This window comes from Urocitellus parryii, chromosome 11, assembly GCF_045843805.1.
Source record: "Urocitellus parryii isolate mUroPar1 chromosome 11, mUroPar1.hap1, whole genome shotgun sequence".
Lineage (NCBI taxonomy): Eukaryota > Metazoa > Chordata > Mammalia > Rodentia > Sciuridae > Urocitellus > Urocitellus parryii.
Genome location: NC_135541.1, coordinates 32,227,579 through 32,243,028, shown reverse-complemented (window position 1 = coordinate 32,243,028; position 15,450 = coordinate 32,227,579). Strand labels below are relative to the sequence as shown.

Genomic DNA, 15,450 nt, shown 5'->3' with positions numbered 1-15,450 from the left:
TATTTTTTATGCTCTGTTTTTTGAGGATCAAGGTTTTTGATTAGTATATTTGGATTAATTTTCTGTTGTCTGTTTCACAACTCTGTTTCCCTTTCTCTCTCTTTTTGTTGCTAACAGCTAAACTCTATTTTTCTCTCTTACACTCCAATTCTTTTACTTCTATTTTTCTTCCCCTTCAGAAACATCTTATGTCGCCTTTGCATTTGCCCTACTCACCTCTTGAAATCTATAAACCCTTTCCTACCACCATATCTTCTTCTTCTTTCCTCTTAATGAACTCTCTCTTTATTCAATTTTGTATCTGTTTATTTTTTCTTATTTCTAGCATTTTTTGAAGGGTGTTAGTTTTCATAAATATTTTGAGGGCTAAGATGTTTGATATATTGATTTTATTCTTATAATCTTTGCTTTTTGAAAATTTTTGGACATTTTTTCTCACTTATAGGTTTTCCTTGACTCTTTTTCAGCCAATCTCTATTGTTTTTATGGTGGGAAATAACTGATATATCATTTCTGATTATTGTAACAATCAACATTGTAGATTTCATAGCAAGATCTATTTGATTTAATGCTGTAAATTGTTTGCATTGGTTGTTGCTGCCATCTGTCTACCTCTAAACTGTGAGGTACTGGAAATGTTCAGGGACACTATAAATCTACAGTGTAGAAACTGTACTGCCTCAAAACCAACTGTTAGATGAATAGATACACAAACAACATGAAAAACCAAGGGACTAAATTGCCCCAAACAAACTAAAATACTCCAATAACATAATTAATTGACATCACAGTGGAAGAATTGTCAGAGAAGGAGTTAGAATGTTCATAGTTAAATTTATCTGAGAGTTAAAAAGATGATGTAAGGGAAAAAATACAAGAAGCAAAAGATCACTCTATAAAGAGATAAAGATCCTGGGGGGAATAAAAAAAAAACAAGCAGAAATCCTCAAAATGAAGGAATCAATAAATTGATTAAAAATTCATTGGAAAGCATCACCAGTAGACTAGAATTTGGAAGATAGAATTTCAGGCATGAAGACAAAAATATATAATCTTGAAAATATATTTGACCATGGAGAAAAGATGTTAAGAGACCATGAACCAGAACTTCCAGGTAATATGGGATAACATGAAAAGAACAAACTTAGACGTAGGCTCAGAGATAAAAACTAAGGAAATGAACATTCTTTTCAATTAATTAATGTCTGAAAATTTCCAAAACCTTAAGAATAAAATGGAAAATCAAATACAAGAGGCACACAGGTCTCCAAATATACAATGGTTTAGAACAGACCCAAACCAAGGCACATTATTGTAAAAATGCCTAACCTACAGAAGGATAGAATTTTAAAGGCTACCAGAGGAAAATGCCAGGTCAAATTTATGGGGAAACCAATCCAGAGGCTCAAAGCTAAGGAGGCCTTGGAATAATATATACCAAGCTGGGAAAGAAAATAGAAGTTAACCAAGAATACTAAACCCAGCAAAATTAAGCTTCAGAATCGACAATGAAATAAAATCTTCCATGATAAACATTAATTCAGAACTAGAAAGTCTGCCCTCCAAAACAAACTCAATAAAATATTTCATGAAGAATAAATGAAAAATAAAACTGAAGACCAGTAAAGGGAGAAACTACACTAGAAGAATAGACAATTAAAGGAGAAACTTTTCAAATTAAAAACCAGAAATCAAAATGACAGGGATTAAAAATCATTTCACAATAATAACATTGAATGTAAATGACTGAAACTCATCAATCAAAGAAATAGACTGACAGATTAGATTCAAAACCAAGATCCAAGAGACTCAAGTCATAGGCAAAGACATCCACAGATTTAAGGTAAAAGTATGGAGTAGAAAAACTTATCATTCACATGGATCTCATAAGCAAGGATGGGTTTCCATCCTCAAAATCTGATAAAGTGGACTTCAAGTCAAAGTTAATCAGAAGGGTCAGAAGTCCATTTCATACTTCTTAAGGGAAATATACATCAACAAGACATAACAGTCATAAATATTTATTCCTCAAAAAATGGAGTATCTACATACATCAGACAAACTTTTTACAATCTCAAGAATAAAATACATCTCAGCATCGTAATAATGGATGACTTTAATGTGCTTCTCTCACCACTTAATTGATCTTCAAAACAAAAACTAAAGAAGCTATAGAACTAAAAAATAATTAATAAGAAATAAATGACAAAAAATAGAAGCTACTCTAACAACCGGGAGACTAAATAGTATGCTATTGAATGACCAATGGGTAGCAGAGGAAATCAGCGATGCAATAAAAAAAAAAACACTTGGGTTAAATGAGAATAGCAATAAAACATATCAAAATCTTTGGGACACTATGAAGGCAGCTCTAAGAGGAAAGTTCATTGCATTGAGCTCATTCCTTAAAAGAACATAAAGTCAACAAGTAAACATCTCAAAGCCCTAGAAAAAGAAGAATAAATCAACACCAAAAGCACTAGAAGACAGGAACTAATTAAAGTCAGAAGCAGAATTAATATTGTCAAAGTGACAATACTACCAAAATCACTATATAGACTTAATGCATTCCTGTTAAAATTGCAATGATATTCTTCATAGAAATAGAAAAAACAGTGATGAGTTCATTTGGAAAAATGAGAGGCCCAGAATAGCCACAACAATCCTTGGTGAGAAAAGTGATGCAGGAAGCATCATAATACCAGACCTTAAATTATACTGCAGAGCTATACTGCAGAGTTCAAGAGAAATTTTTAAACAAGTTTTTCTGCTGAAGTCTGGGAACTTGCATATCAATATCAGGGGACATTTTTTGATTTTCATATCTACCCAGGTGCACATGCAAACAGCGGGTACAGCTTTCTTTTTACCTAATTTATTAATTGTATGCTATTGTGATTTTATTGATTATATCCGTATCATATCTGTAAGTTTTCAATAATTTTTTAAATGTATCTCCTTGGATATGTTTTTATCAATATTGTTTTTCTACCCCTGAGCATAATTTATTGAATTTTCCAATTATAAATCTCTGTAGTATGGTACTAATTTTAGTTCTGTTATATCATCCATGTATATAATTTTATTCCATCTTTTAAATTCCTCTGAGACTATGTTAATTTTTTAACTTTTTTATGTTATAAACAGCAGTGGGATGCATTTTGATGTAATCATACATGCATGGAATATATTTGCTTCATTGCTTTCACATAAGAGAAAAAATTTAACTTTTGACTTTGATTCATTTCACTTGGAATGCTGTTCTTCAGTTCCATAAATTTACTGGCAAATACCATAACTTAGATATTTTTCCATTGAGGGTAGCTGAAATCAGCTGTTCCTTTATTTATATTTCAGTGCAGGGGATAACTTAGTAGTTGAGTTCAAAGCCAGCCTCCGCAATTTAATGAGAACCCTATCTCTAAATTAAATATAAAATAAGGGCTGGGGATGTGGCTCAAGCGGTAGCGCGCTCGCCTGGCATGCGTGCGGCCCGGGTTCGATCCTCAGCACCACATACCAACAAAGATGTTGTGTCCGCCGAAAACTAAAAAATAAATATTAAAAATTTCTCTCTCTCTCTCTCTCTCTCTCTCTCTCTCTCTCTCTCTCTCTCTCTCTCTCTTTAAAAAAAATATAAAATAAAAGGACTGGGGGTGTGGATTAGTGGCTGAGCTCCCCAGGTTCAATACCTGGCACAAAAGAAAAAAAGAAAGAAAAAGAATTCTAAAATAGTTAGCTTTCATTTTACCTAAATTAATATTTTGTTGTACTCTCCAAGGCATGCTTTTGGTAAACATTTTTTTTTAGCTTCACCAAGTTAGAACACCTATTCCAAGTACATTTTCGAAACAAAACAGAACAAAACAAAAATCCTAGATTTATAGGATTTCTTCATGATATATCCATGATATATCATGAAGACATATTACTAGGAACAGAAACATTTTATTCTTTTCAGACCAAAGGACCACATCTTCAAATATAAGACATTCTTTGAAAGTCTGTTTTTTTTTTCTAGGTCACTAAACAATATATTTGCAGGATGTTTATATAATCCATTGAAATCAGTAAACAATTTAAACTGATGTAAATGTAGATTTATGTCTCAGCAAAATTGGAAGTTTTCCTGGAAGCTGTATGACAGAACATACAGCTGTAGGAGTTTATGTGCATAAACATTCACTGCAGTAAATAAACTTCCTTTAAGATTGCAGGAAAATGCTAACTCCTTAATCATGTATATGAATAAACAGATTTCTAGAAAACTTTATCCATGGCTTTAAGTAAATGGAAACTTTTATTATAGTGAAGGTCGATTTTGCTTTGAACCCACTTAAGAAATACCTCAAGAAATAAAGTTAGCCAACCATAAAATGGTTTCAATTTTGATTGTATTTCAGAAGCACTTCTTATCAAAGTGTAAATATTAATATTATGACTTTAAATTTTATATTTGAATTCACAACTATTACTAAAATTAAATTTAAACATTAGCATATTCTACTAGCTTGAATCAGCTTAAAGTTATGATTTTTGTAAATTAAGTTAAAGATCAGTAGGCAAGTATTCCTTATACCATAGTACAGACTAGTGGATCCTCTAATGGTATCATTGGAGAGCTTCACTTGGAGTTACATAGTTGCATCTTAGATTTCCAAGATGTACTACACACACTGCAAATAACTATTCTGTCCATGTATTTGCATAGGTGCTGTAAAACTTGCTCTTACATATGTCATAGATCAAGTTTTAGATACAATTAATTATCTTTAGATTGTGTTCTTTAAAGTAGGTAATGTAAACAGATTGTCTTGCTTAATAGTTGTACTTTGTGTGACAGTATAGCGTTATAATTTTTAAGAACATAATGAGAGGAAAAAAGGCAGAGTTAAGCAACTTATTAGCATTTTATTTACTTATTTATCAAGGAATTGCCAAAAACACTTCATATAAGTGCTTTATAATTAGAAGGATCCAGAAATTTTAGTTGTTATTTGGGTAAAACAAAATAGCTTAATTATACTGATTCTAGTTTTGAATTTGAGAACAAAATAAAGAGGAATGGAGGCTTTACATCTTAAGTGGCATCTTTAATTTCAACTCATAAACTCTAATAAAAGTCAGATTTTTCTTATATTTAAATATTTATTTCTTTTTAAAAAATAGTTGTCTATTAGCAAAGACTAGAGAGGTGACCTCACCTGTGTTGAGAAGGGACCATTTTATTTGTTTCCTGTGTTCTGAAAGAATAGGAACATGATTGGCCTCTAAATAAAATTTTCATCTATTATACACATTTTATTTCATTTCATAAATTAAGGTTTTTTAACAAAAGAATTTGTTCTGCATAGTTTAAGAGAATATGATTAAATTACTAGAGCATAAGAACTAATTTTAAAGACATTATACATGGAATTGTTATTCTAATACAAAAAACTTTATTTAGAGATAAAATTCTAAAGAATTATATCTGGAAATCATTAAGATATCAGTTATATAGGAATTTTCTCCCAAATGCACATCAAACTTAATTACTAGGACTATTTATTTATTGATTGTAATGTAAAGACTTAATAGCATAGCTGAGAACTAGCACCTGATTTTATGTCTTTCCATCATCCTTTATCAAAGGAAGAAAATATGTAATTTTAATCATATATTTTTAAATCTTATATATTGGATCACATAGAGATAAGAAAAAAAATAACTGTGTCTATGTTTGGAAACTTGGAATTCCAAGTTTGTATTTTTGTCCCTTTGTCTACAATTTACTTTTTTTTTTTTTTTTTTTTTTGCTTACAGATTCCACTCTGATTGGTGTTCACCTTCAAACTGCGATGAGATCCATGACCGGGTAAAAAATGTCTTGAAATCACATCAGGCTCATCCAGGACATTTATATGTTAGTTTCTAAAATTTTCTCTTCAAGGCTTTTTATAACAGGACAAGAAAACTACCTAAGATGCTTAATGCTTGCAGTGTTTATTCACTGGAAATAAAGAAAAGCATACTCCATTTGAGGGAAGTTAATGAGCTTGCTATAAGCAACTTATCTAGCTTTCTGCTTGACCTAGGTCATGCAAAATTTTTGACATAGATCATCAGAAATATAAACAGTGTTAGTTATGATTATCGTATAAAGAGTAAATAGTAGGCAATCCCTATTAGGTACCCTCTTGCCCTGTAGGAGCTCTGTCTCTTTTCTTCTCACTTGATTAAATCTTTTACACTAAAAAAAAAAAAAAGAAAGTAGTAACTTCATGATAATTATTTCACAGTCTTCAAAACATGAAAGTTCTTGTTCTTTGGTACGGTATAAAGAAATTCCATTTGTTACAAATAGGTTTGTTTCTAAGTGGTAGAGTATGAGAGAGGAGTTTTGAAAGTTTATATTTTGAAGAAACTTCACAACTGATTTGTATATTAAATATTTAAGGAATAAAAAGAGATGGTTAGGTCTATCATTTTATTATTAAGAGAATATAAATATGAGAATATTTTCTGTGATAAGATAAACACATTTACATGCATGACAGGAAATAATGACAGCATGTTCTTTGTGTATTTTATTTCTTATTTCATTTGTCAATTTAAAAAACAATCATCAGTTTCATGTTTGGCGGAAGCTTATGATTTAACCCTGGGATCAATTGTTTAATACATTTAAAAATTTTTCCCATTTTTATTAGTGAATTATAATTATTACAATGTTAAGTATCTATATGTAATTATTTTTAAGATTCAATTTGTTTTCAAAGCATAATATACATATAGAAAATGCATAAAGCATTAGTAATATCTTGATGAACTGTAATAAAATCAAGAAACTCATGCAAACTATTTACCATATCAAGAAACAAAACATTATCAGTTCTGGAAAAGCCCCTGTTTCCTGCCAGCCTCTGCTGCTCTAAGAGTAAACATTGTCTGACTTCTAACAAAACATTATTTTCTAACACCAAGATTAGCATTCCTTGTTTTGAACTTTATGTAAGTGACACTCTACAGTGTTTAGTCCCCTTTTTCCTGACTTGGCTCACTTTGTTTTTGCCATTCAGACATTTCAGATATCTTTGTTTTTTGTTTTGTTTTGTTTGTAGTAGGAGTTCTTCATTGTATGAAAATCCTGCTTTTTATTTATTAATTTCTCTGTTGATGGATATTGGATTGTTTCTGGTTTGGGCTGTTATGGAGTTGCAATGAGAAGATTGCACATTTCCTTGAGTGATAGGTATATTTTATACCTATCTGTGAGAATACTAAGTTAGGGATATGTGTATATTCAGTTTTAGTAGATACTGCTGAAGAAATTTGCACATGATTGTAACTGTTGACATTACCACCACCAGAGTGGAACTGTTCTAACTTGTTCAGTGTCTTCATTGCAACTTGATTGATCGTGGGTGTGTGCGAGTGTGTGCATGCTTGCGTGTGTGTGTGTGTGTGTGTGTGTGTGTGTGTGTATTTTGGTCTTTAGATAAGTGAAAAGTACTTTATCACATAGTGATTTAATTTGCTGTTTCCTGATATCAAGTGAATATTTTTATTAGAGATTTGAATGTCCTTTATTGTGAATGCCTTTAATGTTGTCTGCCCATTTTTCTAATGGATTATCAACCTTTAATTTTTAGTCAAGATTTCAATATAGATTCTTGACATAAGTGCTTGTGTTTTACAATTTTTCTCTCAATGATACCCTTTAATGAAAAGCAGTTCTTAATGCTATTGAATATAATTCATTATTTTTCCCTTTTGGTTAGCATTTTTGTAATTTCCAGACTTTTTTCTCTTTTTTTTCCTTATAAGAGCCTTTTTGTTTTCTTTTACATTTATTTGAATTTTTTTTCTATACAGTGATTGCTAGGTGTTCGATTTCAAGAAAGGTTTAATTATCATAATAGAGGTTTATTTTTCTTTCTAGTTCTATTAATTGTATATATTTTGAAGCTATTTCATTGGTTGGATACAGATTTCAGACTGTACTATGAACTTTTTAACCATGAAGTCCCTCTTTATCTTTAATAATATGCCTTGTTTCACAGTATTTGTCTGGTATTAGGATAGCTATAGTGGCTGTCTTTCAGCTAGTGTTGAATTATATATATTTTTCCGTCTACTTTTTTATAATTATATATAAATGTGTATCTTGCAAGTAGCACATTATGTAATTTTAATCATATATTTTTAAATCTTATATATTGGATCACATAGAGATAAGAAAAAAATAACTGTCTAGTGTTTGGAAACTTGGAATTCCAAGTTTGTATTTTTGTCCCTTTGTCTAAGAATACAAATCTAATGTTTTTTGTAAGTTATTGTAGTTTTATTTAAATTAATCAAACTTAAATAATTCATTTTCCTTTTTATTAACTTGTTCATTTTTTTGCTATTCTGTTGTTTTCCCTGTTGGTCTCAACATTCTTACATGACAGAATATTTCTTTTAATGAAGGTTAACATCACCACTAATAACTCATTTTGATAATTATGTATATCTTGAATGTCATGTCATGTGATAGACTATTCTCCATAATATTGTTCCCTCAAAGCCACAACCTTGATCTAAATGCTAGAAAACATCAGACAAGACCAAGGAAGGACTTTCCATAAAATATCTGAGCAGTGCTCTTCAAATACTGCTATATACAGCTGTGTCAAGATTATAAATAATAAGAAGGACTAAGAAATTACACAGATATGATGAGATTAAGGAGGAATGGTAACTAAATGCAGCATGATATTCTATGTTGGATCTTGTAACAGAGAAAAAGTGCATTATTGGAAAGATTGATAAAATCCGAATAATGGCAGCTAATATAATAGTATTGTGCCAATCTTTTTTTTTTTTTTTTGAGAGAGAGAGAGAGAGAGAGAATTTTTTAATATTTATTTTTCAGTTCTCGGCGGACACAACATCTTTGTTTGTATGTGGTGCTGAGGATCGAGCCTGGGCCGCACGCATGCCAGGCGAGCTCGCTACCGCTTGAGCCACATCCCCAGCCCGTATTGTGCCAATCTTAGTTTCTTGGTTTCATGGGATGTCCTATATATCAGATGTTAACATTTAGAGAACCTCAATGAAAGGTGAAGTTTCTATGTAGTCTATGTGGTTACTTTTGCAACTTTTCTGTGAATCTAAATGTGTGTCCCAAAATAAAATAAATTGTTCTTAATTTCAATGCTTTCGGCCTTTAAGTAAGCCTTTGCATGATTTCAGGCCCATTTCCTTTTGCAGGGGTTGTGTATAATTCTTACCTTCTCAGGCAAGACAGCATGAAACTCCCTTCTGCCTTCCACTTAGCCTCTGTCCTCTTCCTTTGCAGTTTCAGACATCCTACAATTGTCTTGAGGGAACAGTTAGCTCAATTTTTCAGCCATCACATCTCACTGGAGTTTGAGTTCTCAAATACTTAATTTTGTTTGGCTAGCATTGTAGACTAGTAAGACCCTACTGGTTCCTTTGTTCTCCAGCAGTGGACAGTGATTGAATAAAGCATACATTCTTGATATTTGTTCTGTGCTCAAAGTCTAAAATGCCCCAGGGAAAAAGCCAGCTTCAGTTAGTTCACCTCTGAGGTTATCTCTTCTCAGGAATCTGGGCACTATCAATAGAAGTAGCTTTCTAACTCCTTTAAATAAGAGAAAAATTACACATTTGAGCAAATTACTTCTTCTTACTCAGAGGTGGAAGATTGTCACACCACTTTTTAAAATTAACTTTATTTTTACCTCTGGCTTGACTTTCTTGAATGGACAACATAGGTTTGCTCATGCTAGCTTACACTAGGCACTAATCTGGATATCTTCTAGGAGCAATCTGAGCACAAACTCTTAAAGTTAGATCTAAGATTTACTTTCTTCCTGTGTTCACTCATAGTATTTGTTTGTTTGTTTGTGGTGCTAGGGATTGAACACGGGGCCATGTTCATGCAAGGCAAGCACTCTATCAACTGAGCCATATCCCTAGCTCTCATATAGAATTTTTTTGAGAATTTTTATACCAAATTTATACATCTGTACTTTTCACTGTTCACAGACTGGGGATATTTTTAAGATATCAAATTTTCTATTCATAGGAATTTATATAATCCGATGATTATTTAATAAATGGATAAGTTAATATGAAACAGTAAAAAAAGAGAGAAAACAGTGTGCTATAGTATAATTTAGTATAATAAGAGGCATAAACAGGAATTGTCATTCTTCTTCTTCTAGAGAAAAACTAAAATTTATTAACAGGTAATAACTATTAATAATGTTTGCTATAAGCCAGGTTCTGTGCATGTATTGTCGCACTTTTTCCTTTCAATATACTTAAGTGTGTGCTTGTTTTAGTCAGCTTTTTTGTCTCTGTGACCAAAAGACCTGACAAAAATGATATTGAGGCAGAAAAGTTTATTTTGGCCCTCAGTTTCAGGAGTCTCAATCCATAGATGGTAACTCCATAGCTTTTAACCTAAGGTAAGGCAGTCATCATGGGGGAAGGGCATGGCAGTAGAAAACAGTGCAGATCATGGCAATAAGGAAGCCTACGAACTCTTTTCACCAGGGACAAAATATAAATCCCCAAAGCAATCCCTTAGAGACTGACTTCTTCCAGCCACTCCCTACCTGCCTACAGTTACCTCCCTGTTAATAATCCACATCAGTGGATTAATGAACTTGGTTATGTTAAGGCTCTTATAGCTCAGTGATTTCATCTCTAAACTTTCTTGCATTGTCTCACACATAAGCTTTTGAGGGGTATCTCAAATCTAAACTATAAGAGTGCTATTAAGAATAAAGTAGTATTTTAAGATGAAGAAACTAAGGCCAAGAAAAGTTAAGTGACTTGTATAAATTCAATAATTATACACATGAAATAATTATATAAATTAAATAATTGTAGCCAGCATTTGAATCTAGGTTACACCCTTTGACTTTCACTAACTTCCACAGAGATAAACACAGAGAACACCCAGATGCATATAAAACCTTGTTTTTTTTTTCTTTTGCAAACTTTTGGTAGCTCTTTATAGCATTAATTTTTAGCCATTTTCTTAAACATAAACATAAAACATATATCCAACCATAAACATATAAAATATATTAACATAACATTCACAGAACCATATTTGTTCAGAAACAGACATAAAAGTAATCCCTAATTACACATTTTCCTTGGAGACAGGTCAGACTGAAATCCATGTTGGTCCTACTTGAATACCCATAGACAAAAGTATACCCTCTCTATGTACACCTCAGATGTGATTCTTTTGTTACTTCATGAAGAATTTATTTAAATATCAGCCTCTAAGTGATTTATTTATGAATAAATTTATGAATCATTAAATATTTAATAGATGAATAAAGCAATATATCAGATGTTTGATAATTATTAAAAAATTAAGAGATTCTATCTTGAGCAAAATAATGGAAGATTCTGCTTAAAATATAACCCAATGACTAAAGGAAAAGAGTAAACATTCAATATTTTTTTTACACATTCTTCAAATAAAATTTAAGTCACGTAAAACAGGATCACTTCAACGAAGTTCATTTCACTATTACTTCTAATTCCCAGGATCTCGTACCTTATAGCAGTATTAGGAGAATACATATGGCTTAGTACAATCAATCTACCCTGTCTAGAAATGCATCTTTCTTCAAATAAAACACATTTGGAAGCTGAGGAACATCCAGTTAAAGCAAAAGGTTCTTGTTGGGCAAGATCATGTGAGATCAAGGTGAAAAGTTTAGACTTTATTGTAGAAGCCAGGAGTTGTGTGATGTCAGATGCACCCAAGGGGTTAGGCCAGTAAGGGATATAACCTCCCAGCTCTAGTTAATTGTTGCTTTGTAGAATATCAGCTACAGCATTGCCAGATCTTCCAATTATTTTTACAAGTATAAATTTATTGTCAACTAATTCAAATTAAAAACATAAAACATTCTGTGGACCCAACAAAGCTCATAGACTAGCTGCTAAATGGCAGCTTCTTTAGAAAATAGAGAGCTACTGAGATGTTTAAAGTACATCATTAGATTTTTCATTAAGGAAATTAATTTGGTAACATTAAGTGGTCAGTTGGCCTGTGGGAAGAGTAAGAATTTGTTATAAGATTATCCAAACAATATGATGAAAGAATAAATCAGAAAGGTTATGTGATTTGCCAGGGAATAATACAGTTAGGTTTTACTATCTTAATGTTGACTAAAAAGTTTTAGCTGAAGTGTACGAATTGATATCATATCCCTGGCCGTGGACTGAGTGCTCTTCTTATGTAGGCTCTGAAGCCAGTCTTTTGTTATTTGCTAGTTTCCTTGTTAAGTTTCTTATAACTGTTTATAGATTTAAATTATATATAAAGTGGAGAATGATAGCAAAATAGAAAGTGTTTAATAAATATTACTTATTCTTTAAAAATCACTTAATCTAATAGTAATAGTAAAATGGAAGTACTTTTGTAACTGTCAGTCTCACCTGGGATTTATGAAATTTTACCATTGTTTCTCAGAAAACTCTATAGGTTTTATTAGCTGTGTTGTATATATTTTTATGTTACTAATTTCTGCTCTTTATAATCTTCTTTGGAATTAATTTGTTGTTTTTCCTTTTGCAAACTTTTGGTAGCTATTTATAGCATTAATTTTTAGGCATTTTCCTAATATATACATGCATTTACAAATATAGATTTCCTTTTAAGGAGTGTATTAGCTCTATCTTATAAGTTTTTTTAAAATATTTTTAAATTGTCAATGGACCTTTATTTTATTTATTTATCTGCAGTGATGAGAATCAAACCCAGTGCCTTACACATGCTAGGCAAGTGCTCTACCACTTAGTCACAACCCCACCCCATAGCTCTATAACATAAGTTTTAATCTCATTTTTGGTACCTTTTGGTTTAAAACATTCTCATTCCTTAAATTTTAATTTTACCTTTGAGTTACTTAAAAATATTCTGCAAGATTTTTCAAACCTTCTTTAGGGGAAGGATGATTTTTTTTTCTTTTACTGGTTTTTGGCTTCATTATACTGTAGTTTTAAATATACTTTAACTTTTCTGTCTTCTGAAATTTGTTGACACTTCATTTATGACCTCGTGTGAGTTTATTTTTGCCTTCACAACATTATAATTTCTGTTATGTTGTTACAGTGTAGGTATGTGGCATTTAAGTCAGTTATGTTAATGTAGTTCAGTTTTTCTATATCTTTACTGGTTTGTTTTTGTCTGCTTGCCCCCCCAAGAAAGGGATCATTCTAAAAAAAAAAAATATTAAGATCTGCCTGATTGCCAGGTGCAGTGTTACATGCCTATAATCCCAGCAGATTGGGAGGCTAGGGCAGGAGGATTGCAAGTTCAAAGCCAGCCTCAGCAATTTAGTGAATCCATAATCTATTTAGCAAGATCCTGTCTCAAAATAAAAAAAAATTTAAAAAGAGTTGGGGATTTGGCTCAATTGTTAAATGCCTCTAGGTTCAATCCTTGGTACCAAAAAAAAAAAAAAAAAAAAAAAAGCCTATTTTAATACCCCTGTTCTAAAATTTTGCCTTTTTATATTGTGGAACTAAAGGGAAACATAACTGTAAATTGTTATCATTAATATCTTTATTTCTAGTATTTTTAAAGTTCTACTTTATTGCATATTATTATAGCTACAACTCCTCTAGTTGGTTAGTATTTTGCAAGGAATATCTTCTTTCATCTTTGTACTTTTAACCTTTCTGTTAATAAAGGAAATTTCAATAACATATATTGACTCTCTTATACAATATGATAGTTAAGTTTCAGTTGAAGTATTTAGTCTATTCATATTAATGTACTTGCTGATATATGGGTAGAAATCTACTATTTTCTATTTAATATACTACCTGTTTTATATTCCTTATTCCCTTCTATTTTGCACTGTTCATATTTGAAAAACAACAAAAATTTATTTCTTTATTTTTCCATGAAAGAACAACAACAACAAAAAGAACAATATTTTGTTCTCTAACAATCTTCCAAAGGTGACCAATTTGTTTTCTTATTTTTAGGTTATTGTGAATTTATAGATTCCAGCATATTTGTTGTGTTTTGATGTATTTCAGCTATTGTCCTTATTTGTGCATTTAAATAAGCTAAACTTTGGTCAGTGAAACTCTTCATGTTGACTCCAAAGTCTTTGGATGTAGTCCTACTGGGGTTTAACAATTCTAGATCTTGTACATTTCCTCATCTGATTTTCAATGACATCAGAGATTATTAATATTACAATATAATCTCATTTGCTTTATCAATAAATTTTTTTCAGAACAAAATAGTATTACCAAAGATAAATTTTTGAAAACACTTAATTGTTTGGACATAAGCATTCCACATTTTCTCTTCATATCTACAATCAGAGCATATGCCATTTATGCCACATCCCATATTCTTTCCTTTATAATCCTCACTTAGAGTTCTGCATAAAAACATTTCATATTTTTATTTATTTTTATGTCAGTGTCTTCTTCAGTCATTTCAGTTGTCTGAAGCCCTTTCTCTAATTAAAGTTCCTAAGGGGAAAGGTTCATGGGACCTGTGTCCTTGATAGTGACATCTTAGCCTTCACACCTTTACTTTGGCTGAATGTAAAACTGCTTAGCTTGCATTTTGTTTATTTTAAATGTTACTTGATTGTCTCTGTACAGAGTTTCTATCCAATTTGCGGAAAACCCATTTTTTTCTTCTTATACAAGTTACTTGGTCTTTTACACTAGAAATTCAAATGTGTTTTTGTATATTTTTCTTTATCTTTAAAAAGTTCAGTAGTTATACTGGAATATATCAAGGTGTTGATTATTCTTTACTGATTGTTTTTCCCTCATTACATAGTTTTAATATTTTGTGAATATTTTCTGGAATTACAGTTTTTAGGGTTTCTTCTTCTTCCCTGGCCTTTGATTCCTTTTACAGGAAGTCCAATTACTATATATATATATATTCTATTTGTATGATATATATTTTCCTTCTCTCTAATTTTTTTCATATCCTCATTTATCCTAATATTAACTTTTTCCTCCTTGTCATTATTTTTTCTCATCTACTGTGATTTTTTTGCATTCACATTTTACATTTCTTCTAGTTTAATTTTCCATTCTTAAATTATTTTTCCTTAAATAGTGATTTATCATCTTTAAATGGTTAAATTTAAGGTTTTTTTGTATTTGTATTAAGACATAATATTTATATGCATTATGGTATACAATATGATAATTTAATTTAGTGTTATAATTTGATACATGTACATGATGTATACTGATAAATCAGATTAGTAAGCATTTCCATCTCACCCAATGTTAATCATTTCTGTGTGTTGGTAACTGATATTCTTTTTCTTTAATTTCTATTTTTTCTGAAATTTAGCAGTTTATTTTTAAATTTTTCATACATATATATATATATATTATAATTTTTAAGGATTTTCAGCTTTTTCATTTTAC

At 30.9% G+C, this 15,450-nt stretch overlaps 1 protein-coding gene across 1 annotated transcript in view; it reads left to right on the top strand.

Moving 5' to 3' along the window:
* Spata6 (spermatogenesis associated 6) overlaps positions 1–15,450 on the top strand; it is a 121,382-nt gene that overhangs the window by 89,344 nt on the left and 16,588 nt on the right. Inside the window, exon 11 of the mRNA XM_077791295.1 lies at positions 5,806–5,857. Coding sequence (XP_077647421.1) covers positions 5,806–5,857 — 52 coding nt within the window. The remainder of the gene's footprint in view (positions 1–5,805; positions 5,858–15,450) is intronic.